We start from the raw sequence: 26,784 nt of genomic DNA, 5'->3' as shown, positions 1-26,784 counted from the left end.
TTACTTTACGGAACACAATGCAAGTTTTATTGTAGTCTTGTGCAATGTTACATCAAATGACGGTGAACCATTGTAATAAATGACCTGTACACGGAGATTTTGGCTTCACAATGAACTAGTGGACAACATTCAGGCTTTTGTAAACTCTGCCAATCCAGCAATATTTTTTTCCATTTAATTTCATATATGTACATACTGCACATACCCTTGGACTATTATACACGTTCACTCACACACTTCGCACACAACTCCAAGTTCCTGGCAAATTTGAAGATGATCGCACAAGTCTAGCCTCCTCCCTCAGCGGCACACGCCCACGAAACCGTCCACACCAAGGCTCTCAGTGGGAAATGTGATTTAAGATTATGGTCAGTGTCTTATGAGGACTTGAAGTTTCCCCCCAGTCACATGGAGTTAATAATGTAGCAGCCATATGTTTAGATTCTTAATAAGAGACCATCCACATGAAGGCAGCTACTGGATTCTAAACACACCGCAGGCTGGTTTTATTCTACTTTTCACTCCTGCCAACTACATTTACAATTCTAGGTTTATCAGTTGAGCACCAAATTGTGTTAAAATTAATGAAATTATGGCAATTATAGCACCAGATGCTAACCCAGAATGCTATTTCTGGTTTAATTAGCCCACATATACCTTGTTAGTAATGGAGATAGGTCATAGGAAGGAACACGTTTCGCTGTGAAATCTGTTCTAATTAGTTAATATTTAAAAAACACATTATTGCCAGGTTGTTAGTAAAGATATGCCAAAGGTTATGGATAGATTGTCACCACATGTTTTGACAAGCCCTTGGCATTTAACAACATGCTTTAGTGCAAATCAGAAGCTTATAAGAGATAGAAAGGGTGTCTGCTGACATTAACATTTAAAAGTAGAATAAACTGGTGAGCCAGTGGCTGAGGGAGCAATGGAAACTCTAATCAGATTTATAAAAGGGAGTGCAATTGGAGCTCACAATAGTACACATTCACTCATTATAAAATCATTATTTAAATCTTTACAAGACTATTTGTGCAAAATGGAGGCTGTATTGCTTAGTAATTGTTAGTAGTACCACAATCTCGTGACAGCCAACTTCTGCAACATGTGCTTTGTACTGCTGAGAATATTTTAGTGACACATGTTCAACAAGATCCCGTTAAATCCATACTCAGTACTAAAAAGGCATTTAGTGTTTATAAAAATATACAATTTTGGGCCTGTACAAGGTGGTTGAATACAAGTGGACAAATACTCAAGTTCTTTTCCTAAACGTTCATTTTTCCAGACTGTTTCAGCCAACATGCAAACAAGAAAACATAAGTCCCATCTCCTCAGTGGCAGGCGTGAATGTCCTCTGCTAGATGGATGAAAAGGCCACAGAAGAGCACCACTGGCACACTCTGGTTCATGTCTGTGTGCGACTGGTGCAGTGCAGAGGGAAGAGTTTGTCCTGGGCTCTGTGATCCGGACCGGTCCTGCCGTGCCCTGGGCTGAGGGATCAGAGCAGGCCTCCATTGTTGTGCAACTTCTCAAACATGTTGAAGTCCGTCTCGACAGAGTGTGTGGTGATGGGCTGCTTGTACAGAGGGTTAGAGGCCTGAAGGACAAAAACACAGAATTAGTCTTGGTTTTTGAAGCTCAGCGGAGAGGAACTTAAATATTTAATCCAACCATAACACAAATGCTTGGGGAAAAAAAGTTTCTTAGCTTGTTTCAGGAATAAATGTGAAATGTGCAGTATGGTTGTGACTTTGGACTTACCCCATACAATGATTTGCCCCATGAAGAATACATTTAGATAATATTTCTCCAACCAGACTCAAATACTTCGCTGTGCATGTGAATAAATCATTTTTTCGCACCAATGAGAATCAAAAACCCTCTAGAACCCATGATAGATAATAAAAATGAGTCACAATATGACACAGGGATTATACCCCGCTTCACTTTAGCGTCTTCAAGTTTAAGTTATTCAAGTGGCCCAAAGATCCAGGGTTTGCGAGCGATAGGAATGAGTTTGAAAAATTCCTACTTCCTGACTTAACGGTTTGAAAATGTGGTGCTCCAGCTTGAAATCAAATCAAATTCACCTGCCACTGACGTCCTGTTTACATCAGCTTGATCTGTGTATACGCAGAATGCTCTGACCCACTTTTTTACTCACCATTTCATATCGGGCTCGTGATCTCGCATTTTGAAATCGTGTGAACTCTCTGCGGTCGTGAATGGTGATAACCATCTTCCAGGTTCCGAGCAGCACGACACCAATGAACAGAATAATGCCCACAACCGTCCCGAGGACTACGAGGGCGTCTGGTCCGCTCGCACACTCTGAGCAGGAACAAACAAATCAATTCATGACATGATTAACCATAGCAGATTACACAAGGATCTAATTAAGCTAGATCTACCCCCACATTATTTGTGATCAGATACATTTGTTGTGACCTACTTTAGCAGGATCAATGCTTTCTATAACGCTGTAAGGCACACACTGAATATAATGTGTTTTTAAGCTGTGGACCAGGCAACGGCTTATAACAATGGCCAAATTAATAAAATACATATACTGAAACATTAAACTATATTCACTTTAAACATTGACCGTATTCTGGGTTTTCTGGGTAGAAATCTTGTTCGAGTCATCTAAATACAAAGCGACACTTACATTACTTTGCTCTGATTGACAGAAGAGTAGACACTATCAACCCAACGTGGTCCACATGAATAAACACTGTATGAGTTTTGAACAGATTAAACCTCATCATTTGGTCATGTGTCTTTTCTTGGGCTCAGTTTCAGTAAAAGTGTCACTGCTTTAGACTGCTGGCTCTGAGGCAGAAACCACAACGGAAAACACGGCAGTTCAGCTTGAGGACACAGCAAATCAATCAAGAAGGTGTTGCTTAATTTGAATGCCCTGATACTAAAGAGATGACCACAAAGGCAGGGCTAATTTGTTGTTGCTGGGTGCACTGACCTGGCTCTTTAAGGGCAGTGAGGATGGACCGGCCGCTGGCGTGCTCAGAATAAGTGAATTTCATCACACAATCGTTATCCGTCTTGTACAGACAAAGAACAGCACCGGGCTCGTCCGTGTCTGTGGAGAAGAAACAAGGAACATTGCAGTATTGTTTTTGGATTGCTGCTCTCTTTAAAAAGGTGTAGTGTGGGACTTTTAGAAGCATGTGGTGGATCCTCCTGCAGAAATGGCAGATATTATCGTTTTACCTGGAATGCTCCACTGTATGCCATTAAACTGATCTAGATTCATGAGGACAAGAGGGTGACATCACCAGGCCACATTAAAAGTCAGGTCTTGGGAGAGGTCCTGCTCACAGTAAGAATGAATGCTTTCAATGTACTTTTAACACTAAGAACCTAGAACAATGCTGCGTGGGACACTCCAGGCAAAACAAAAACATTACATGAAGCCAAAAACAAGCAAAGTTACACCATTTTGCCATTTTGTTGCTGTATGTTACTATGTGTAGTCATTTCTACAATACAATTTCAATAAAAAAATCAAAACATCTGCTGCTTTACAACCAAACTCAGGTTAAGTAAGAAAGTGTCTCATTGACCGCCCTTTACAAAAGCCAATCACTAAATATCGACTACATTCCGCTTTTGCTGCTCGATGCTCTTGTTTTGAGTCGATGTCCATCACCCAAACACATGCACGAGGGAGGCTGAGGTCAGACTGCTCTCCGTCGCCCCCCCCCCCGCTCTCTGACCCGCTCTATTTCATGTATGTGGAATGTACATGTGGACTCCATTAGGACCAGTCAGATGGCTGAACTAGTGGGAAAAGCTATGAAACACATCAGATTTGGGCCAAAGCCAAAGTGAGGGCCAATATAAGATCCTTTAATAGTCAGTTTAACAGTAAAAGGAGATTTTTCCTCAACATTTCTGTGCTGCAGCATGACAATGGATTAAAAGGTGGCAATAAATCCCAGCGTCCGTCAGATCAGGAGTGACAGTTTACAATGTGATGTGATGGGAGTGGAAAACATTTAAAAAGAGGAGCATTTGACTGGAAATCTGAACGAAAATATGGTGGATTAAGTTAGAAACAGACCAGATGTGTTGTGTGCGACCGTACAGCTCTTTCTGTAATTACAGCAAACATCAAGGAAAAAGGAATAAGTCAATAATCTGGATCTGCCGTTGCTTGAAAAGTGTGCCTACGTGTGTGTCGAAGCCGTTACTTTTGAAATATGCTGCAAAATACTGTTCTTATGATTGCAAATACAACTAGCACAACTGCAGCCAATACTTCCACCCTTCAACACAATTAAAAGAAAAAAGAAAATGCTTTTTACTCATTAGGTATTTCAATAAATTAAATATTCCAATCCAAACATTTGAAGCCAGGCATTACATTTTTCCACCAAAAAAACGTCTGGTAATGAGACTTTTTGTTGGAGGCAAAATACATGGACAGTTTAAAATGTTTTACACTCAATAACAAACCATAAACATACTAATAATAAAAGAAACATGTAACGTGAGAATTTGAACTGTAGCAGATGACACACGTAAATGTTTCCCTCTGCGTTTGTGTCTGTTCAGTGTTTACTCACTCAGGGTCTCCACAGTGATGATCTCATCCTTACAGAGGCGCTGGCACGTCTGATTGTCCGCCAGACGTCCCGAGTTGAAGAGACGGCATTCAACACATTCCCTAGAGCAAAAGAAGATTAAGGTAAAATAAATCTATAACATAAGAATTCTTTCATAATTGAGAGTAAATATTATATACAGAATTATATTTAGTGAGCTTTAAACAATTATTGCAATATTCTAACTTTAATGTGGATAATAGGTGATTTTATATCTATTTGTTAGAACAAGTATGATTATTTTAGTATAAGTTTTATTAAAAGTATTAGTTTGAAGGTCTCTAAAAGGTCAGCGCAGTCCAAGAGGTCATTCATTTCAGCCATTGCCATGGAAATGCGGTAAGTGTGTAAGGAGCTCTGTGAAGAGACGGCACTTCGTCCGCCCGACAGACAACTATTCACTTGACTAGAATCCGGGCATTTAACCCTCACCTCAGCGGCCTCAGTGAGAGACGAATCAAACAGACGCACACACAGTTCATTTTCAAGGGTCATAAATGGCATGAAAGTTTATCTGCACACTAAAGACTGTCATCAAGCCTGGGATAAGTTAACCAGAGCAGACAGGGGTTCTTAACATTGTCCCATTGAGAATTGATTGATTAAAGTGTAGCAAGAAAGTATGTCAAAAATATATTCTCTTCACAGCATTGGCCCTGTTTAATAGTGAAAATGTCTTTTGTTTTCATATCTTTTTTTTTATTCGTCAAATAATAAATTAGACTTAGTTGCTTGGTGACAATCATGGAATGACTTCTGTCTAATATATTGAACATTTTGATAATATTGTGAATCATTTTTTAAGATATGCAAAGTATATAGTTTATAGTAAAACATGCTTCAAGATTAAAAAAAAAAAAAGATTTCTTGTGATGAGTTTTAAATACCTTGTGAAATGTCTGTAAAACTAAACCCAAGACACATTTCTAGACATTTCTGTTGGATTGACATAATATCAATGTGAGGTATCCCAATATATATTTTGTGAATATCGTCCACTCCTACGTATGCCACATCTGCTGTTCATGTCTAACCAGGAAGTAAAATCATAAATCATACCAATATTTTAAAACTAGGAAACGTTGGCAAGATTTTTACTTCTTAAATCGAGTAATCCAACTACATCATGTGCACTTGAAGATAAGATAACCTTTATTTGTCCACACAATGGGCACATTTCGGAAACGCTAGTGAAACGTGACATTCTGCGCACACTGCCGTCACAAGCCTCACCTCTTGGTCCCGCAGGCGTCGGGGCAGGTGGGGCATTTCTCACACGTGTCTCCGAAGGCCCCGGGTTCAGAGCACTGGCAGCGGCCGCACACACAGCTGCCCCGCCCGCTGCACATCTGTCCGTCATCAGACACACAGGAGCTGGTCTCCGTGGGGCAGTTACAGTTGTCGCCGACGTATCCCGCGTGGCACTTGCACTCGCCGCAGTGGCACTCTCCATGACCTGAGGGAGACGGGCAAGACTTATGAGAGCTTTTAACCTCATTCACTTTCAAGTTTACTGCCGAGCGTCACTGTGGATTAGTCAGGGATTCAGGGACAGGCCATTTTCATCCTTTTCCCACCGCCTTTGACAGCTTTCACAATCCTGTTGCATTGGGCATTGGGCAATATACAATTTTAAATGCGGATGATTAAATAGTAGGTAAATTCAAACACATCTCCATCATGTCATTTATATTATGCTATGCTTGACATTAAAACTACACAATTTTGCACTACATTTTTCTAATTCATGTGGTAAAAATGTATCAACAAGTTCTTAATATAAATAAATGTCACATAGATTAGCAGCTTTAGATTATTATGTTGATGTGCCGGTATATGTAGTAGTAGTAGTAGTAGTAGTAGTAGTAGTATACTTGAGACCACATGAAACCACCCTTCTGCTGTGACTTTGGGCATTCCAAAACTAAATTGAATTGATGAAAATTGAATTGAAACATGATCTCATAAAACTGAGGAGATTAAATGCTTAAGGTTGAAGACAATGAGAATCTTTATCTTTCTAGACTGAACAAAATAGTTTAGATTTCCTGTTCCTTTTGACCTTGAGTGAACAACTGTAGCAGCTGCAGTGGCCTCACCAAACAGCACTGGTGCCACGCTCATTAAATTTGTGTTTTTGGCATCGGCTCAACTCTGATAATAAACTGTGGTGTTAAAGACTTGTTGAGCTAGGATTAGTCTGGGCTGTAGAGTGTGGCCACAACAAAACAAGGAGCCACTCTTGCAGCGGTTTTAATTGACGAAACATGACAATTGACAAGGCTGTTTCACCCCAGTCCTCTACAAAGACCTCAGTCATTAAACAACTGTCAATGATGGATGAGGCAGAAGCAATGTTACACAAGGCCCCCTTATGCTAATCTATAATTCAAGCAAAAGCACTAGACACAGGGCCAAGACAAAACCTTCAATAGTTCTGAATTTCGAAAGTGCACAGACCTTTTATCTGGCATCTTTTAGTTCGAGAGTACAGGGTTCACACAAATGTCTCAAAAAAAGCCGGCCAAGATTTTAGTTTTTTTTGAGCAAGAAATGACCCATGTTTGATTGGGACAATCCACCACAAAACATTCCAGACAAAGCAAAAACCTCTCCATGGTGGCGGACCCAATAGAAACATAGTGCACCTTTAAAGTAATGGATAATCCTTGAACATAGTTTGAAAGAATGCACAAGCTTAAGCGTGTAATTAAATTGAAATAGGTCATATTTAAATCATGAAGCCGTCAATTTGAGGAGGAGCTTCTTAATGGCTGCAGCAGACGTTCTGGGACACAGGCATTTGGACCAGAATACCTCACATTTTCCAAAATATAAACAGTTCATGACACAACACAGACTCCCCAGAGGTCAGACGCTTCTCGGAGCGCATTCTGTGCATCCATCATGTGGTTTGCTTTTGCAACATGTTGTGCAGACTGACGGAGGCAGCAGATCCTTTCCAATTCTGTACAAACACTAAAAACTTTCCATTTCCCAAGTTACAGTGGAAAATTTCAACTGGTCAGAGATGAAGTGGTGCGAGGTGGCAGCCTGTTGTGTGTTCTGTGTAGACACGCAGGGCTGAGTCATGGTGCCGGTGGTGAGACTTGCCCTGAGACTTGAAATGACAGGAATGGTTTCTGGGCACAAACTGGGAGAAAACTGGGAGGGTTTACTTACTGGCAGGACTGGTAGAATAAAACTGAGAGCAACTTAATTTGATTTAATTTGGCATTATTGTTCAAGTCTCAACATGGTTCTTCTGCAAAACAAGGCCATGGGAATGATTTCCAACACTATAGCATAACAGAGCACGTTGTGGTGCCCATTACATTAATAAAAACCTTCATGAAACACTCAAATCATACCTAAAATCACAAGAGCAAATTATACTTGTGCAGCTTTTTAAGTCAATATTTTGGAACCAGAACCGATTTATTTTGAGGGTAAATACAGCAAGGATTAATTAGATAAGAATGTCAAAGAATCCACAAAAAACACTTTATTTTACTTCACATTCTGTTGCATTATTAAAAACACATTTAATAAATCTTGAAATAACAAAGTATTCCAGATTCATTCATTATTGATTTATTAACAATTTTAAAAGCAGAACCTAATACAGTTTCCATTTCAATGCTGTGGCTTTTTGTTTAGTCATAAATTTAAATAATTCCCTTTTGATTGAGAAATAGACGGCAACAGGAACAACATTCACTTCTGCATTGATACATCCTATTTTTGACTTTAATGCCCTGTTTCACATCTATGGCCTGAGGCAGTTGCAAAAAGGAACAGCATTTCTCTGTAAATCTCACAGTGACAGAGAGCAGCTAACCACAAATCATCACTTATGAGACGAGCCAAATCCGCTCACATGAAATCTCCCACATTCAACACTGTGTGAGCCAACATTCGATCTGCCCTGTGCCTTAAACACACGTCTAGAGCAAGTGCGTACTCTGTCCTTCTTTGTCTGACTATTGTTGTGTGCTATGTACAGAGGTGCCAGCCATTATGAGACTAAAGCCGAGTTAAACCAAAGTATTCACAAACAGCTGTGACACAGGGACAACGGCACGTTCAAGGATTCTGGTTTCTTCACCTAAACTTTAATCCAGATCATTTATCAGTCTGCGCAGTTACAAGAAAGGGCACATTTCTTCTATGAAAAAAAATAAAAGAAACAATGGCTTCAAGTTGACTGTAAAAGCTAATTCTCTAGAGCAAGGCTAATGTTCAATACAACAAATGTCCAAACCCTTTGCAGCAAGAATCTGTCCTAATCCTATTTAAATCCAACCAAACGTTTTGGATTCTCAAATCTCAATAAGAGTGAACCCCGGATGAAAAGCCATGTTCATTTCAAACATTTATATATTATAGTTAAAGTCACATATTTACAAAAGTTAACAACTGGGTAATATTTAATTTAAGTGTTTTCTCCTATTTCTGGAGTAGTCTGTGAATGTGACGCAAGTTCTCGTGGGAAGAGAGAATGAAAAAAAGAGATCCGGACTTTGCCTGACAGGACAACGAGAGATGGATCCAGACTCAGAGAGCATCTCTGGCCACGTTGGAGACAACAAAATTGGCCATTGGAGACGCTGTAACCCGGACAGGACGAATCTGGACGAATCAACATTTACAGTTTTACACGAGGTACTCGGCTTTTATTTTATAAAAGGAGTTTTTGGTCACACGGCCCAGAGCATCAATACAGACTTGCAACGTAGGGTGTGTTTAGATGTGGGCTTTAGGACTTTTATTATGTATTTTATTATTATGTAATTAATCTGTAATACACACCAACAAGTGCCGTGTTGTGTGTGCAGTCGAGTTTGCTGTGTTGTGTGTGCAGTCGAGTTTGCTGTGTTGTGTGTGCAGTCGAGTTTGCTGTGTTGTGTGTGCAGTCGAGTTTGCAGTGTTGTGTGTGCAGTCGAGTTTGCTGTGTTGTGTGTGCAGTCGAGTTTGCTGTGTTGTGTGTGCAGTCGAGTTTGCTGTGTTGTGTGTGCAGTCGAGTTTGCTGTGTTGTGTGTGCAGTCGAGTTTGCTGTGTTGTGTGTGCAGTCGAGTTTGCCGTGTTGTGTGTGCAGTTGAGTTTGCTGTGTTGTGTGTGCAGTCGAGTTTGCCGTGTTGTGTGTGCAGTCGAGTTTGCCGTGTTGTGTGTGCAGTTGAGTTTGCTGTGTTGTGTGTGCAGTCGAGTTTGCCGTGTTGTGTGTGCAGTCGAGTTTGCCGTGTTGTGTGTGCAGTTGAGTTTGCTGTGCATTGCTAAGTTTACTGAGGAAACTTGATCATTCACACTTTTAATTTAAATATCTCATTTTCTTAAAAGGGGGATTATTTTATACTTTACCTGGTGTTAACTCGTTTTTTCAGTCTCTACAGTTTTAAGGTACTATCCTGTGACCCAAACATTTGACAATTGAGTATACGAGTTCAGAGTTCACTGTAAAATAACCCAAAGCCCACTCAAGTAATTCCTTAAACAAGGGCAACAAGTTTGACAGAAAATATCCAGGAAATACTTATCTGATTTCCGCTCAATCCAACCACTATGCCACCTGCAAACACTCACATACCACTAACAAACTATTTACCACAATCTTCAGCAGCAGACTGGCTGCTATCAAAGAAAGTTTAAAACCAACCTCAAATGTAAAAGAGGAATGTTCACATCTGAACACTGATCCTAAAGTGTTGTTTTCATGCAAATGTTGTCATTTCTATAACCTGCTGTTTATTGTCATGTACAGTGTTGTCTCTTGTCCTCCTGACCGGTCAGGACCTACAGAGGGAAAGTAGCCTATTCTGTCATATTTACATTGTACCGTATGTTCATAGTATGCACTGTTCTTTAAAACAATTAGATTAGTAATATATGATACTAAATAATCACAGTGCAAAATAAGGCACAGAACTGACCTACTAATGTTTCTGCCTGAAGGAAGCTGAACATTCCTCTGGATAAGCCGTGCTTACAAAAATACTTACATGGAATATAAAGCGTAAGGAGGGTGTGGGTTATTTTTAGTCACAAATCTCACATATTATTATTGAAAGTATAAATGACAAAAAGAGCCTTTTAAAACAAACAAGTTCAGCTAATACTCTTCAGTGAAGATTTGGAAATAAACAAAATGTTCCCGGAGAATAATATTACTGCTGACATCTGTAGGCCGGTCCAGCTGTGAGATCATTTCCTGTCAACAAGTGTGAAGCTCGAGACAGATGTAAACCAATGACAACAAACTAAGTCACTTTTGTCTACGGATTTATGACATTTGATGACCTGCATATATTGGTCATGCAAGTCATGTAGGACAACGTAAGGAATTCATGAAGGTCTCATTCATGAACTCACACAGATCGGATTTTATTTATCTACTAAATGTAATATTCCAGTATGCAGTGTAATAGAATAGACGAGAGGCCCTCCAAAGTTATCCCCCATAATCAAAAAATCAACATATTTCTGTAGCCTTTACTGTTAAAAATGAAACTGGTGAAAGATGATCAAATTACATTTTTACTCCAAAACTGTTACTCGACTGATTTAAGGATTGCCTGTGCAAAGAAAACGGTTTATCTCAAGACTCAAAACGCCTCAGAAAGACAGAAGAAAATAAAGTCATGCAATACCCCAGCCCAGTCATAAGTGGGTCATCAATGTGATTTTACCATCATCTTCTCTTGATCTTTAATGAGAATTTAAGTGCATGATATATTAAAGTAGATGCATTTGTCACAACGGATAGAAGTAGAAATAAAAAATGAAGAGTGGGTTTAGCGCAGCAGACCGCTTCAAAGTAATAATATAAAGACAAGGAAGGAAACACAATAATAGAACTGTTTGACATCAGCTGCATTTCTGGCAACAGCCCTCAGAGGCTGGTATATTTTTGTTATCCACCCACCTGAATGTGCTATGACAGAAAGAACAAGAAGATTTATTTTAGCCGGTTTCCAAACGATCACCATGGAAACTCCACTGCCATAACTGGAGCCGGCGACTGTAGTTCATCCGCACTCACTGACCCCGATTAAAATGCACAGTATGTTATGAAGCTACATTCAGAAGCGCTCCGAAAATCAGCCGCCCTTTTCCTTATGTTGACAGAAGGAGGGAGCCACTTCCTGCTGTGGTCAAAGAGCTGTCTGTGACCCGCCGGATGTGCCGCGTTCGTGGACATTCAGGAAAAGAAAACGCGCACTTTAACCTTCCGACATCTCCGGTTGCCGTCTGCAGTCTGATCGTCGGCGCTCAGCTGATGAGACACTTCACCAAATACTTCAAATACTTGTGGTCCACTGCATTTTAAGGATTTTCGCACCAAGTTACAAGTCTGTCTCTGGGGAACAGTAAAAATGCATTTCCTCAAGCTGGCAATTTCCGGTGAGAAATCCTAAATAGAACTCCATTCGTCGTGCCATGGCAGCCAGGTGAATAGTTAACACAGCACGACTTCCAATCAGGTTCAAACTAACTCAACATTATGGCCTTGTATCTAAGGACAATTCCTCAATACCAACATTAATGAGAGAGCGAGGAAAACCTATCCAGACACATAATACACCAATATACTCGACTGGATTTAGAGGCTCATAATATCCCAAACAAGAGCACATGAAGCTGGTTAGAGAATTCTATCCAAGAGACACAAAAATAAGCGCCTGGTTTTTGTTAGTGTTGTCACGATACCAACATTTCAAACTTGATACTTTTGGTAATATGGAAATATATTTCCATAATATTCCACAATAACAGCCTCTTTTTAGACAATACAATGCAATTTGTAACATAAAATAGACGTTTATTTACCGTATTTTCCGGACTGTAAGTCGCACCAGCCAAAAAATGCAAAATAGAGAAATGTATTTGATAAAATCCAAGACCAAGAACAGACATTTCCTCTTGAAATGTAATTTAAAATAATAACAGATTAGAGAACATGGTGAATAGGTGTACGTATGCTAACGCTAACACCTTCAGCTACATATAACTAATGTCATCACATATAAGTCGCTCCGGAGTATAAACCGCACCCCGGCCAAAACTATGAAAAAAGGTGTGACTTATAGTCTGGAAAATACGGTAATATTATCATGTGGTTATATACCTATACTAGTTCTGTATAGATCACATGCAGTTCTATTCAGTAAAGGTCCATCTTTGTCTTTTGTTCAATATTTGTTCTGACCAGTAGTTTCAGTACTAGTTTTGGCATCATTTAGTATTTAGAGTCTAGTTTGTCAGAAAACTGAAAATTATAAATGACTAGATACGGACGAGCAAAATAAATCAAGGTGAAAGGAGACTATACACAGTTTTATCATTTATGAAGTATTTGCAGAGATTCTTTCTGAAACTTAAAAGAGCAGCTTGTAATTCACAGACCATCAACTCAAACCAGTTAAAAGTGCTCAGAGCCTTAAATCAAACAATGGTGAACCTAAATGAATAACTCGACTAAACCCTGTAAGATCAGACCAAAGATGAGGTTCCATCCTGGTCTTTGTTCAGAAAAATAGTCTGCATGAGTGAGTACATTTTGTAATATTGTTGCTATAATGAAAACAGCCATTATTCCAAACAGTATTTTGATTTGAAACGTAACAGATATTGCATAAGTGCTTTTCTCATCTATTTTAGTTCTGAGGCTTTTTGATAGCACAACAATATCCCCCAAAACCACCCAATAATTACACACAGTGGTTGTGAACTGAAGGCCCAGAAGCAAAACAGAAAACATCACTCACAAGATGAAAAAGAAGAACCTCCTGGGGGCAACTAAACATGTCAGTCAAACTCAATAATGACGTGTATGCAATTTATGAATGCGTCCAATATAGTATTTCTATTTATAATGTTTGTGGACTTAGAGCGTCTTGTCTACGCTGTGGGGCAGGACTGTGATGTTTTCAGTCAGGAGCACCGGCGTGGAAACCCTCTAAATACATGTCATGTCAAAACTCCCGGGGAACATCAGCTTCTGTAAATACACAGTCAGGGAGCGGAATAAGTGCTGACGAGGCTCTATAGTACGCCTGGACTTAAAATGTAGGCGATGGCAAGCTGCGTGGAAGAGAATACCAAGCACGAAGTTGTACGTAAAGATTTGAGTGGATTTGAGCCTTCTTCATGTTTAGTCTATGGGTTTAAAAATGAAGGCAGAAACGATTCAACCACCATTAGTAGCAGAAGTCACTGTGTCATCGCAAAAAAGCATAAAAAAATAAATGGTAATAGTCAGAGGCAGCACTTATTGTTAATTTATATGAATGGTTAGTCTTCACTGCCCTTTAAAACTATATCTTCTTCACTCTAGTAAAAGTTTTATGTGAAAATGGTTCTATCGTGCAAAAACATCCAAAAAATGTAGCCTTTTAAAAAGCTCAAGTAACAACATGTTTGCTCTTGTAGTAGAGACAAGCTGCCTGACATTAAGACAAGACTGGGATTAAATCAGTTTTGTTTTAGTTTGTGTGGTAGTGTGACAAAAATAAGTCCATTTAACAACCCTCAGAGGCAGAACAATAGCTTTGAAGCCAATTACAGGCACTGGCAGCTCTGGCGTGTGGCACAACATCACATGCCTGACAGACAACAGTCATTAGCGCTCATGAAAATAGTGTTTACTCTTGAGATTGAGGACTGTCTCTACGCCATAAGATGCCTCGACCGCTAAAGGCATTAGTCATGTTTAGAAAATGAACAGAACTCTGAAAATGAAGGGTTAAATATGATCCCCTCCAAAAGGCATTTCTAAACCTTGACACGACCTGCTGTTTGCAGAGTAAGCATCTCTGTGCATTCTTCAAAATATTGGGATTTCCACATATCTAAAAAAAATATATACTTAAATGCAGAAACAAAGCTGCATTCCAAAGCTGTTTTGCTTATGGTGGACAATGTTTGTACACAATGTATTTGAAATTAATAAACCCAATTTGGAAATCATAAACTTGACGAAATGTTGTTTATTTCTGAAATTTAAAAATACTATGACTATGATAACTTAGACCTCTACACATGTTCTGAAATGGTGGAACGTAGATTAAATGCACTTTTACTTTAAATGCTCTTGGGGTTGCAAAATAAGACACACAGTCTAAAACGACTAAAACTTAAAAAGATAGCTAAATATAGAATTCTCAGCTGATAAACATGTGCAGGGGAACCATATGTGGACACCTGACCTTAAATGTCCACAACAATCTACATGAATGCAAAGAAACATGGTCAGGCGTAACACGCTTCACTTCTGGAAAGAATACAATAGAATAGAAATAAATAATAAATCTAAATCAAAAACTCAATAAAAGCATTTCCCACTGCTAATGGAGACCCTAAATACTCCTAAATACCAGAATGTTTTGAAACTCAATCCTTCAGTTCAGAAGCTTCTTGTTTATTTGGCTTACTCGCTCCCTGCTTCAGCTCACTGCAGATGCCACAGCTTCCACACAGCTGGGATGTGTTGTCCCTGGTCCCACTCGAACAATTACAGTCAGCTGTCCGCCTGCACGGATCTGAATACAGGCCTGAGCAAACAAGCCCTGGGGACTTGCAAAGCTGCAGAGAGAGAGGGGCTCAGGGGCCGTGAGCCCGTCTACGGGGCTTTACTGTGAACCCTGGAAACAGCTGCAGTAACTGCAACTTAGCACATTTCTCAGCCTGGTTTACAGGTGCACACCATGGATAGGCACTGACGCCAAATTAAAACAAAGTCGTTATTGTCATCAGATTTAATAGAACTTTTGAAGTACAATATCTATATCAAAAAGTTAAAACAATGTGATGGATCAAATAAAGTTTTATCATTTGTTTACTTTATGAAATGTAATTTGTGTGAGTGTCTGTTCTTCTTTAATTTATTATAGACAAAGAAAATCACTTGTGTTGAGGAGCATACGACTTGTACAAGCTCTCGAAGTGTCCATTCAAGTCTGTACTTTTATTTCCAGTGGAGAATCTTTACTAATACTTTCAAAGACAAAATGCTGAGAAAATACAATATTCCAGCAATAGCAACTTTGAATAAAAAAAACAGGACATGTGCTGAGAGAAGACGTTTTAAAACCCAGAGGTCTTTTAGGACCAAAGTAGGCTCTTGCATCAAAATAACACAGGAAACGTGTATATTTAGTGTTTATGATGAAAAACACATTCAAACAAGATGTCACTTCACATTCACAAGCCTTTTACTCTCTAATGACAAGATGAGTCATTTAAATAATTGCTGTAATATACAGTTTAAGTTGGTAAATTAGCATACGTTTTATCCTTTCTTTTCCCCCCCTAAATTCTAAAACTTGCTCTTGCTTTTTGCTGTACCACTCTAACTTTGCAATATGTTGCTGCTTTCATATTGCTAAGAACTCTGAAACTATTTCATTTAATGTTCAGATTTGACACATTCTTTGACTTTTTCGCAGAAGTTTGTGTTTGTACAATACATCCCAGCAATAAAGTACGGATCATTTGTGGTAAGCAGGACATTTCCAAGATAACACTTTCTAAAGACATTAAAAGAGCAGGTAAACACTGGTAGGTGTGGTGAGTCGAGATCTTTGTCTGCGCTTTGGGACATGACTAAACTTGACCAGAGAGGAGGGCGGCGTCATGGACTGTTTGTTCTACACAATGTTCCCAGGGCAGGTGCACTTCAGGTTGGGCTTGCAAGTCCTGCTTCTCTCTTCTAAAATAATGTTTGAAGTTTATGGCATAAGCACTCTAAAGTTAAAATAAAGTGAACTTGACTCCTCTGGTAGTGGGTGGCTGTCAGTGTTAGTGAAATCCAGAGAGGCAAATTGGAGCGTGTTGAGGTAGCACATAAAACTGTAATGGGAACCACCGACAGGGAATCAAACAGACCTGAGCAAAGGGATCATCCTGAAAGACAACAAAGGCACTGCAAAAATGTCAAATAAAACGTAGTCTCCATTTACAACCACTTAATGATACTACCAAACTACTGTGCTACCACCAACTATCACTTCTACATGGTACATACTTGTGAGAACTACTATGCAAAGCTAAGACATCAGTGCAAATGTATCTTTATGTGATTATGTAATACGAGTAGATACTATTTAGGGAAAAGGGAAATTAAGTGATTAATGTTATCTTACCCCAGTGACAGTACTTAACCTGAAATATAACATATTTTCACAATAATCTCCTAAGTACGAAAACACATGTGCACACTAGTACATCGTGTGCAGATGTTGGTACACATGTTTTTATTTATGAAGTTAAAAAAAGGTTTTTGCAACACTAGGAATAAAACGATGCTATTTTTGGCCACTGAGGCCAGCGGAACGGTTAGATCATGATTTAGAAGGAGCTGCACGTCAGCACTGGAGATGTGGGTCAGGGGGGCAAGAGTAACAGGGAGCCATGTCAAAAACAGACATGTCACGGAGCCAGGATAATATTCTAACACAAATGTCTCTTAGGGAATAAAAACATAATACATTAGTTGATCAAAAAACACAAAATTGGGTGAGAGACTTAAAGCATTGTGTCTCTACGGTGCAGACTTGTACTGTTCACCTTGGATTAACTGCACAGGAGACACGACAGATTGACCTTCACAGATAGTGGGGATACGATTACCATAAGACAGTCCAACACTGTCTAAGCCCAGCTACTGCCTCCTCGAAAACAACTCTGAACAGACTGAAACAGGATCAAGGGGACTTTAGATTTTTTTAAGGATGCGTAAACAAAGCTAAAACCTGTAAAACAAATTAATCAACATAATTTAATATGTTTGATGCACTGGCCAAAATCTTCACTTATAGATCTATTCAAACAAATATATCTACAAATTATTACAAATAGTTACAAAATAGTAATAGTGTGATTACAGATTTGCAGAGACTGTCTTGTTAGTGCTTCAAATGTTAAAGCATTCTCTGCATTCTCCGTGATAATTAACACAGAGAGTGGGAGTGCGTTAGAGGCGTACTGTTTAGTATCATTACAAATGCATTACAGGTTTCTATGCCTTACAGGGCAGAGATGACGGGGCACCAAAAGTGGTGGACTGTTAACATTTAATGACTTATGGATGATTGGCACAAACAAACAGCTATTCTGCATCTACAAATCCAGTGTGCGCCTCATAAACCAAAGACTTGTCTCTCAGAGCACAGATGAATAGAGGCGTATTGTGTTTGCAGATCACGCCAAAGCTGGCCCCACTGTCACAAAGCGCTCTCTGTGGCTGCACTGGAACAGCCGCTGGTTTGGGGATGAGCCAGAGGGCCTCCATCCAGCCCCGAGGCCTCCAACCAGAACTCATGCCTGGACCCAATGTTCTGGGAACAACTATGGCCTATTTGGACCCACTTGTATACAAGATGCACCTTTATATAAGTCACACTTTCCTCTATGTGAGACTAAACACAGTTATGTAATATGACATTGGCACATGGCTCTATGTGTGGAGACATATTTTTGTGTTGACACAGATACTGAGCTCTCATGTCTAACAATTTCCACAAGAAGGCCGTACACAATTTCATTTAATATGTTATATAAAATAAAAATGTAAATGAATCACAACGAGCACTGCTACCACAATATGAAGCCAAGGGAAATGTAAAAACAAGACTAACTACACAAGCAGCTGCACCTCAGAGCGTAATCTGGATACAAACCAAGAGCCTGCAGGTTTTTTTTTCTTTGAGTCTTTGAGTCGTTTGTGATTCAGAGCTGGAGAACACACCCTGCACAGGTATGACATTAATACTCAACGAGATGTGCTTCATATGTGAATAACATCCAGCAGACTAGATAGAGCATGCAGTCCCCGTGTATCACCGATATTAATGGGTGTAGAACATTGTAAAGGTTTCCACTATTTTAGAAGCCAAGAAGTGTACTGTACCAGAGCAGAGGATGCCTTTGTGTCGGGCACAGGAAAAGTCGTCACATTCGCAGAAACGTCCGTAGATTTTGCCAAACTCCGACTCGTAGCAGAGGCACTGATTACAGCTGCACTCGCCTCTCCCACTGCAGATCTGTTTGCCCTCGGCCTCTCTGCACGCGCTCAGGTACATGCTGCCTGCCTCGCCCTCCTGGCACTCACAGCGGGCGCCCAGGTACCCCGAGTCACACCGACACGTCCCACAAGTGTATGTGCCTGGGCAGAGGAAAGACATTCATAAGCTCTCATGTTAGTCAGTTTGTTGATGTAGGGCATTTTAGTCTAGTTTGTCAACAGCTACAAGACTCGAACTTTCCTACGTTCAATGCAGGTTTGGTTATTTTTTATACCATTGCAAATAAGAGCAATTTCTGTGGATTTTGCAAGTTATACCGGTCATTTTTGTCAGTTTATTTCTACCAATAAAATAACACATTTAGTTAAAACCCCATGTGAACTAGGACAGTGGCAGTGCCTTACCAATGGAGCTGCACATGCTGCTGTTGGTCTGAGCTCTCTGACTGCACCTGCAGTCACACTGATAGTCCACAGTCACCTCCAAGCGATCTTTAAATCCCACAGGTTTGATTGTGAAAGTCTGGTCTGTGCCTCGGGGAGGACAACTTCTCGCCTCCACGCTGACATTAAACGACACCTAAAAAAAGACACCAACAAAACATAAACACGATGTAAATTCCAGTTTAATTTCAAGTCCAAAATATCTAAATTGCCATAGATCTGACCATTGTATGTCATTGTATCTGATTGGGCGACCGCCAAGGACACAATGGCCTACACTTGACCTTGCACAGTTTGTTCCCCCCACCAAAAAGAAGCGTGCAAATTAGTGGCTTTTACTCCGGACAGGACAGGACCTCCATCCAATTAACGTCCCAGGACAAGTGACTATGTGCCAAACACTGGAAACTTTCAAATTATTCATTTTAACAGAAACGTTTCTCTCCAATTATGGTAGGTGACAACTTACATCTACAAGCTAAAAAGTAAAAATATAAAGTTTAATATCTACTCAGAGCAAAAAGGAGTCATGTTACTGTAGGTGTCAAGTGTAATTAGAGGTTTTATGGTGACATGGCACCTAAAATTACAATGCACCAAAAACACAAATGAGAGAGACACTGGACTTAATAATTGAGAGCTCACAATCCGGATGTTACGATGTCATGAGCCTCCGGGGCGAGCCCCTGCTCTTTTACGCGGGAAACTTAATGAGTTAACAAGAGGCACAATTTAATTTACTGTAAAGGTGAGGCACGAGGAGTCGGCTGTTGCAGTCATGAGGCTTTAAGAAGACTATGTGGGGTCGAACCGAGACAGGAAGAAGCAGAAAGAATGCAGAAATATATCAGTGTCAGTCCAGGACAATAAAAAATATCTCACTTATTTGTTTTAGAACTTTTCAATATAAATTTCATTGACAAATTCAACATGTGTAAATCAAAACACTTTTCTAAACTATATGAACCAGATAATTAGGACTGCGTGTACCTCTATTCAAATAGCTCGTTTGCTTATAGCCCGTAGTATGTTCCCGCTAACGCTGTCCTATTCATCAGTAAGATACTTTTCATCCTCTGTGCACTTCTCTTGCCCAGGAGACCCAAGCACAAATACACTGTGTAACTAGGGCTCCCTGGTGCAACCTCTTTCATGCCACACGATTTCACAGGCCCTTCTCTCTAGCTGTTGTATGTGAGGTCATTGGCATGCAGCGAGAGTGACACCTGGACCACACGTCGTCAGCACAGACGGGGGCAGCCTGGCAAACAGGGTCTACTCCACAGTGAACAATGAACATGAGCGGGGTCCGTCGCTGAGGCCTTTTCAGACCCCACATTCACCACAGCCACTCAATCACCTTCAGTCTCGCTCCAACAAGTTCCCATGACAAAAGCAGGAGAGAGAGAGGAAGAGCAAAGCACCCAGCAACTTTGAGGAAGAGCTTCATTGGGCGTGGCCATGTTTCGGCTGCCCCACATAAGCTATTCAAATATACCATACTCAATAAGAAATGACAATTGAAACGCAATAAGAAAAATAGCCATGTCTGTTAGCAGAACTACTATAAATTGTTCATGCCTATTTAATCCATGCCGCAGCAACAATAACTAGCCACTTTGAATGTGAATGTTTGTCATTTCAGGTGAAAGGCACAGTTCGAGTGCATTCTATACCCTCATTTCCTGATTCAATTTATCAGGAAATCCCTCATAGCATCCAAAGGTCACACAGGGTTTGCTGCCACAGGCTGACACTAATGCAAGACTACCTAAATTGTTAACTTTTAACATATTTATTCAGTTATTTGAATGAATGAATGAATGAATGAATGAATAAAATAATTAACCATGAACTAATCTTGAAATCTTAATTTAGCAATATTTATAGACAGGTTCAAGTGTCATAATAATGTATGTCGAGGATAAAAAAAATACAATGAATAAACAGCTGCAGTAAACATTTCACTCACAGTGTCTCCTATCATGAGGTCAGCACACTTCCTGAGGCCCGGCAGAGGTTTCCCATCTTGACAGGTAGCAGTAAAGGAGAGGCTCAGGTCCTCGGGGTGGTCCCACACCGTCAGCTCCACTTTCGACCGGATATTCTGAGAACGACATGTGGTAGAAGGATTCACGGGAGGCGGACGGATGTTTGGAAGCTTTTTTTTGAACAATCGACATTAGCATAGAAACATTCATAATTGCAGAATGCACTTGGGTTAGCGCAATACTCCAAATCAAAAACTGATATTGATACTAAGGAAAATAATCAATGCTCAATTTTGATAACCTCAAACCTCATTTTCAACACATAATGATCATTTCTTACCAAGTTTTCCTTACATTTAACTATTTTCTTTTATTAACTAATCAGAGAAGGTCCAATTTTAGCATATTTATGTGATATTTTTCAGCATCAATACTTCAAATATGTAGTACGAGCATCTAGTTTCGATATTAGTTTTAGTAATGATTAGTATCTGGACATCTACCTTTCTTACAACCCTCTCACGCGCACACAGCCACGTAACTTCCCGCTTCCCACAACGAAACGTAGACAGACACTACCTCAGCTCTCTCACCTTGGTTTAAGCAGTGGAAAAGAGTGAAACGTGGGAACTGCATCGGCTGGTTTGGCACGTTTTGAAAGTAAATCCGACCACAGCCGCAAACTCTCGGTGCAGGTTGTGTGGATTTGAATACCAGAGCAGTTTGTGATCCATTAGCTGCCAATGCAAAGTCACTCTTGCCCATTTACTACGGCTCGTCTCCATCAAAGGAAACAGGCAGGCAGCTGGAAACGCATCCCATTTTACATCGCCACGAGGACTCCAAAACATACATTGGATAACAACCAGTTCATGATTAAACCCTACGGCAATGTCTTCCATTTCTTTGACACCTGCAATTCTCTGAACAAAAACAAGAGCCGAGGAGACGTCATGGCGATACAAACAAACCAGAGTGACAGACACAGCCAAGCAACTCTTTTTATCTTTTCCTAAGCGCACAAGTTTTCCAGCAAAGCCATCTGTCCCGTTCTCCTCCAAGGTTATGTTATGTATATTAGATTATTATAAAGTATTCGATTGACAGATTAAGCATATGAAAGAAGTAGACTCTCTTAAAACTTGCTGACCTTTAGTCCTGTTACTTGTGACATGTGCCTTACAGCTAAATGACAAAAGCAGCTGGAGGGTCTTTAACTGTGACAGAAGTGCTTTATCAGTTTTCTTAAATACTCTCCCACACAAACAGGAAATGCCACTTCACATTTTGGACTCACATTGTACGCGTTGACGATGAGCTGTATGACATTCTTGGAGTCCTGGTCTAAGATTTCCACTGTGGTGCCAGGTATGAGAGCTGTGAAATTCTACCAAAGACCAACAAAATAAAATCATTAAAAAAAAATATTTCAGCCTTCAGTGATTTGCATGATTATTGCAAAGCTGGATTCATTGAAATACCTTATAAATAACATAAAGTCGTTTAGTGACGGCGAAGATGAGAAAGATGTTATTTTCGGCCAGTTTCTCTCCCAGTAAAGCCAGTGAGGGGTAGTCCTGTGAAGACGGCACAAATGGCTTTAGTCACATGTGTTTAAAGTGCAAACACTCGAGTGAGCCAATGTTATGTTTACATTGCCGTGTGAGCCTTTTGAAATCAGTTGGAGCCTGCTCTAGAAGACATTGGCCTTATTTAGTTTTAGTGGCACAAAACCATTTTACAAGAGGACTTACAAAGAAAAGAGACCGGTAGCTAAAAAGAAATACAGATCTAAAGCCCCAATAGTTAAAAAGTCTGATATTTTGTAACATTTGAAAGAAAAGAAACCCAAATCTTGAGAAGGGCACAAAGCAATTCACATGAACAAATTGTGTTATAGTTCTGCTGGAAATGTGTTTGACTATATACTGTTTATTAATAAGGTGTTATTATTAGGTGTTGTTATTATTATTAGGACTTACTAAATATTTTATAGAGGTCATTCAAATGTTGTTTAAGTGTTTGTGAATCCATGACACTCTGACGCTGCCTTATGGATTACAATTAGATATAAAACTGTACCATCTGGGTTGAAGCGCTGTACTCATTCTGCTCATTGAGGTGACACTGTCCGTCATGAGGCTGGACCAGTCCTCCCAGTCTGCCGTCCAGAGCCAGGTGGGGAACGTCATCTGTGGCAAACACCAACAGGTGATAGGCCTCCTTTCTCCAGCCGATCTCCTCCTAACAAGTACACGATACACATTAGAGTGAAAACCATAACAAAAGTGTATAATGCCATGTCCAAATGAGACGACACGGAAACATGGTTAGGAACGACAGCTTAGGATGGCACAACCAACTTAACGCAGTGCTAAGAATTTAAAGGATTACAATGCGGAACCAATTTGTGCCCATACGTGTGATAGGCATTTTCCTGAAAGTAAAAAGAAAACCATCACTAATTAGTCATTTCAAAACATTACTCCAAGATTGCCATGGGGATACCTTGATAACTACCCTGAAAATAGAATGGCTTGCATCGATTAGACCTTTGGACAGTCCCAGCCCAGTTTGTAACCACGGAGTGTTTGAAATAGTAAATTACAAGGCAGGAGCCACCAGGAGGAAGACATTCACTTCCTGTAGAAAACAATTAAATCGTACAAGGAAACGTGACTGAGCCTGACTCGTCTTCGTGTTTGGCCAGCTGCAGACAGCGCTTCCCGTCTGTCCCCTCTGGTGCTTTTAATTAACAAGCAAATAGGCCAAGTACTAGTCATGGGGGGCCACCAGCTTTCCCTTATGGTGTTAAGTCATCAATGTGGCACTGTATCATTTATAGAGAAACGCTATTGGGGTTAAAAACAATTCTATCCAGCTAAATTCGGAATTTCAAACAGATTATAGGTGTTCCTTTTTTTCTTGCATTTTGCAGATTAGAAACAATTGCCTTATTTTATATTTTCACAAGAAACTTTACCTTACAAACAGCAGCCTGGAGAATGGCATCAAACCCTCCCTCCGGGGCATCCCTGTTGCGAGATACCATCTGCTTCTGCACCTCCTGATTGAAACGGTCCACTTTGTCTGTTAGCGAGAGGATGTGGCGAAATCCAAACGTAGGGACACAGTTGGGAAACAGTTTGTACCTGGTCAAGAGAATGAGAGAGGCAGCTTAGTCCATGACATTCAAAAATATAGGTTTTTGATTGCGTTATTGTTTCATTGAGCAGGTTAAGCAGCCAACATCCCCCTGTGCTTTATTGTGAAGGCCACACTTGCACCACGGCCTGGTCTAACCCAGATGTTTAGTGATGCGCAATGGTGCAGTGCAACTTCAGCTTCAGGGCAAACGTCATGTGCCGCAGCTTTTCATCATCCATCTATTCTGCTTCCTTTCAGTTTGTCCACATCAACAACAACCGACTGTGGTCAGCGAGGGGCCATTTAAAGAGCCTATTTATTTTATTCAAACATGAAAAAAACATTATTTTTGGACATATGTGATTGACCTAGGATGATTCATGATTCACGAATGGCTATAAATAGTCAGCAGCTGGACTGCATGGTAACTTCAGGGAGTGCATTTAGCCACTAAACCAAACCTCCTTTACGGAGCAAGTCCAAATTTAAGTCTCATGCAATCAACATGAACGTAATACCTCGTGAATATTATTACTCACCCATTACATGGATTTTCCTGGTATTTGGATGCTGTGTATGAAAAAGGAGACATGTTTTTGTCCACAAAAGAGCCAAAGCCGAGCCTGAAGTTGCTGGTGAGTTTTCCCATTTCATGTGCCAACTTTGTGCCCAAGTTACGGATTGTGTCAAGATCGTCTTTCATAGAAAGAGAAAGGTCCATCAGGTAGTAGAGATCCACTGGGTAGTCCTCAACCTGCCGCACCTGCAGCTCAAAGGACGTCTGGTCTCCTGTTTGGACAAAGAAAGGAGGGGTTTAGCCAATAGAGATTTCTTAAATGTTTGAACTAGATAAACATGGATGTGAATAATACACTGCATACCTGGTCGCAGACTGAGAGAGATCTTCTGAGGCATGATCTGGACCACATTAGTGAGAGTCCATCCTGAGCCTTTTGAGCTCAGAACTTCATTTTGAAGAACAGAAACGCTACTCTTAGGAGACTCAATGTACCGTGTGTCACAGCCTCTTTTGACCAGATTTGAACTAAAATCACAACGAGATGGCAACGTGCGTCCAATTCCAAAATCCTACAACAACCAAAAAATACACCTTGATAATAAGCAGCAGGCCAGATCCATTTAGTGAGAAATGCTTATTTGAATCCCTTGTGGCTGTACCTCCTGTGCGCACCAGGCGCAGCTCGGATGGATGAGGAGACATTCTTCACAGGAGGTCGCACTGCCACTCATGCACATGTTGAGACCTGAGGAGAGCATGTTCAGGACAGGACAGGTGTGGAGGGGAAATGCAAACACAGCAGAAGACTCAAATGCTAAATGAACGATATTTTAGCCTTAATAGTGGAGTAGGCAGGTCTTTGAAGGATTGCAGTAACATACTGTAAACACGTACTGCTCGGGTAAATGAGAATGACCTTCCATGACGGTCTGCTTGTCTTTACAATCGCACTAACTCGCCTAGTCCAGAGTATCTGGGGCTGTTGTAGCACATTTATATGAATATAACGTTGCGTTGTCTTACCCAGTGCGTTGTACAAGAAGGTTTCAACGAGCAGCGAGCACAAAACCGCTCTCTGCATCCACGTCCTCCACATGGTGCCACTGGCCGTGTTCAGAGCCGGATTGAGGAGATGTTTTCTGCCTAACTACAGTCCAAAGGGCTCACTCACTGTGGCAGTGCCACCGATGGTTGCAAAACAGCAAACCGCATTTAATCCGTCACAGCCTCAGCGACACGCGATTCTCTTCCAAATGAAGGATTGGTGACAGTTTTCCATTGTTTGGGACGCGCTGAGCGCGCACCACGGGGTCCTGTTGATCTCCTGCAGCTCTACGTTCTTCTTCCACGTCCCTGCTCCGTCCCCCATAGATGACAGCACTTTGTCATCAGTGTGTCCATCTCTGAGCACCGCTCACACGGCCTAACCTGCCCAAATATCTGTTCAATCCTTTTTTAAAAGCCATGCACTGACGCGACACGCGCAAGTTAATTTTCCTTTCACCAACTTTGCTTTGGCCGACGTCTGTCCGGTTTAATCCTCTCTCCGCCCATTCTGCACGACATTAACCCGTTCACTGCTCTAAGGCTCCAGCGGGCACGGCAAGAGGCACAATGCTGACATCTAGTGGTAGTGGAAACAAATGCACCTTTTTAATAACGACATAAGAGTCTGCATAGCAACTGCTGGGAAAGATTTTATTGGCCAACTAAAGTAGGTCCTGTGACAAATGAGGACTGTAACTTAAATCAAATGGAAATGTGAATAAAAATGGCAAAACCAACAAAGGCAATTGGGAAATATACAACACATTTTTACACCGAATGAACCAAACAAGACTGAATATATAAAGTGTTTGCCCCCAGATTGAACTAACAGAGTGAATATATTGTTTCATTTGTTTTAGGGTTTAGCAGGCCTGGTCAGGAGGTCAGATGTCATGTCTCGGATGGTCCTGAGGGGCAGACCACAGAGCACGCCTCTGTATTTGGCCCTCAGCTCCACAAGGGCATCTACGATTCTTTGCCGGC

At 40.6% G+C, this 26,784-nt stretch overlaps 1 protein-coding gene across 1 annotated transcript; it reads right to left on the bottom strand.

The window, feature by feature from the left end:
• On the bottom strand, positions 1–25,892 carry itgb5 (integrin, beta 5). Its single transcript, XM_072445006.1, has 16 exons — positions 25,777–25,892; positions 25,413–25,498; positions 25,115–25,322; positions 24,773–25,022; positions 24,070–24,238; positions 23,169–23,330; positions 22,568–22,663; positions 22,384–22,473; positions 21,068–21,202; positions 19,057–19,231; positions 18,538–18,792; positions 5,868–6,090; positions 4,596–4,696; positions 2,987–3,106; positions 2,171–2,337; positions 1–1,603 (listed from the first exon to the last, which is right to left on the bottom strand). Exons 1-16 carry the CDS (start codon positions 25,847–25,849, stop codon positions 1,505–1,507), a joined length of 2,409 nt encoding a protein of 802 aa, XP_072301107.1. The 5' UTR covers positions 25,850–25,892; the 3' UTR covers positions 1–1,504.
• Between the last annotated feature and the right edge of the window lie 892 nt (positions 25,893–26,784).

Source organism: Eucyclogobius newberryi, unplaced genomic scaffold, assembly GCF_026437365.1.
Source record: "Eucyclogobius newberryi isolate DKJ021-1_F unplaced genomic scaffold, fEucNew1.0.hap1 SCAF_14, whole genome shotgun sequence".
Taxonomy (NCBI): domain Eukaryota; kingdom Metazoa; phylum Chordata; class Actinopteri; order Gobiiformes; family Gobiidae; genus Eucyclogobius; species Eucyclogobius newberryi.
This window is presented reverse-complemented; position numbering and strand designations above follow the sequence as displayed.

Excerpts from the sequence above, each read along its gene's own strand:
- itgb5 (XM_072445006.1), bottom strand. The coding sequence starts at position 25,849 with ATGTGGAGGACGTGGATGCAGAGAGCGGTTTTGTGCTCGCTGCTCGTT. Across the intron at positions 25,023-25,114 it reads CTCTCTCAGTCTGCGACCAG|GAGACCAGACGTCCTTTGAG; the intron begins GTATGCAGTGTA and ends TTGTCCAAACAG. Across the intron at positions 22,664-23,168 it reads ACAGCGCTTCAACCCAGATG|GACTACCCCTCACTGGCTTT; the intron begins GTACAGTTTTAT and ends CCGTCTTCACAG.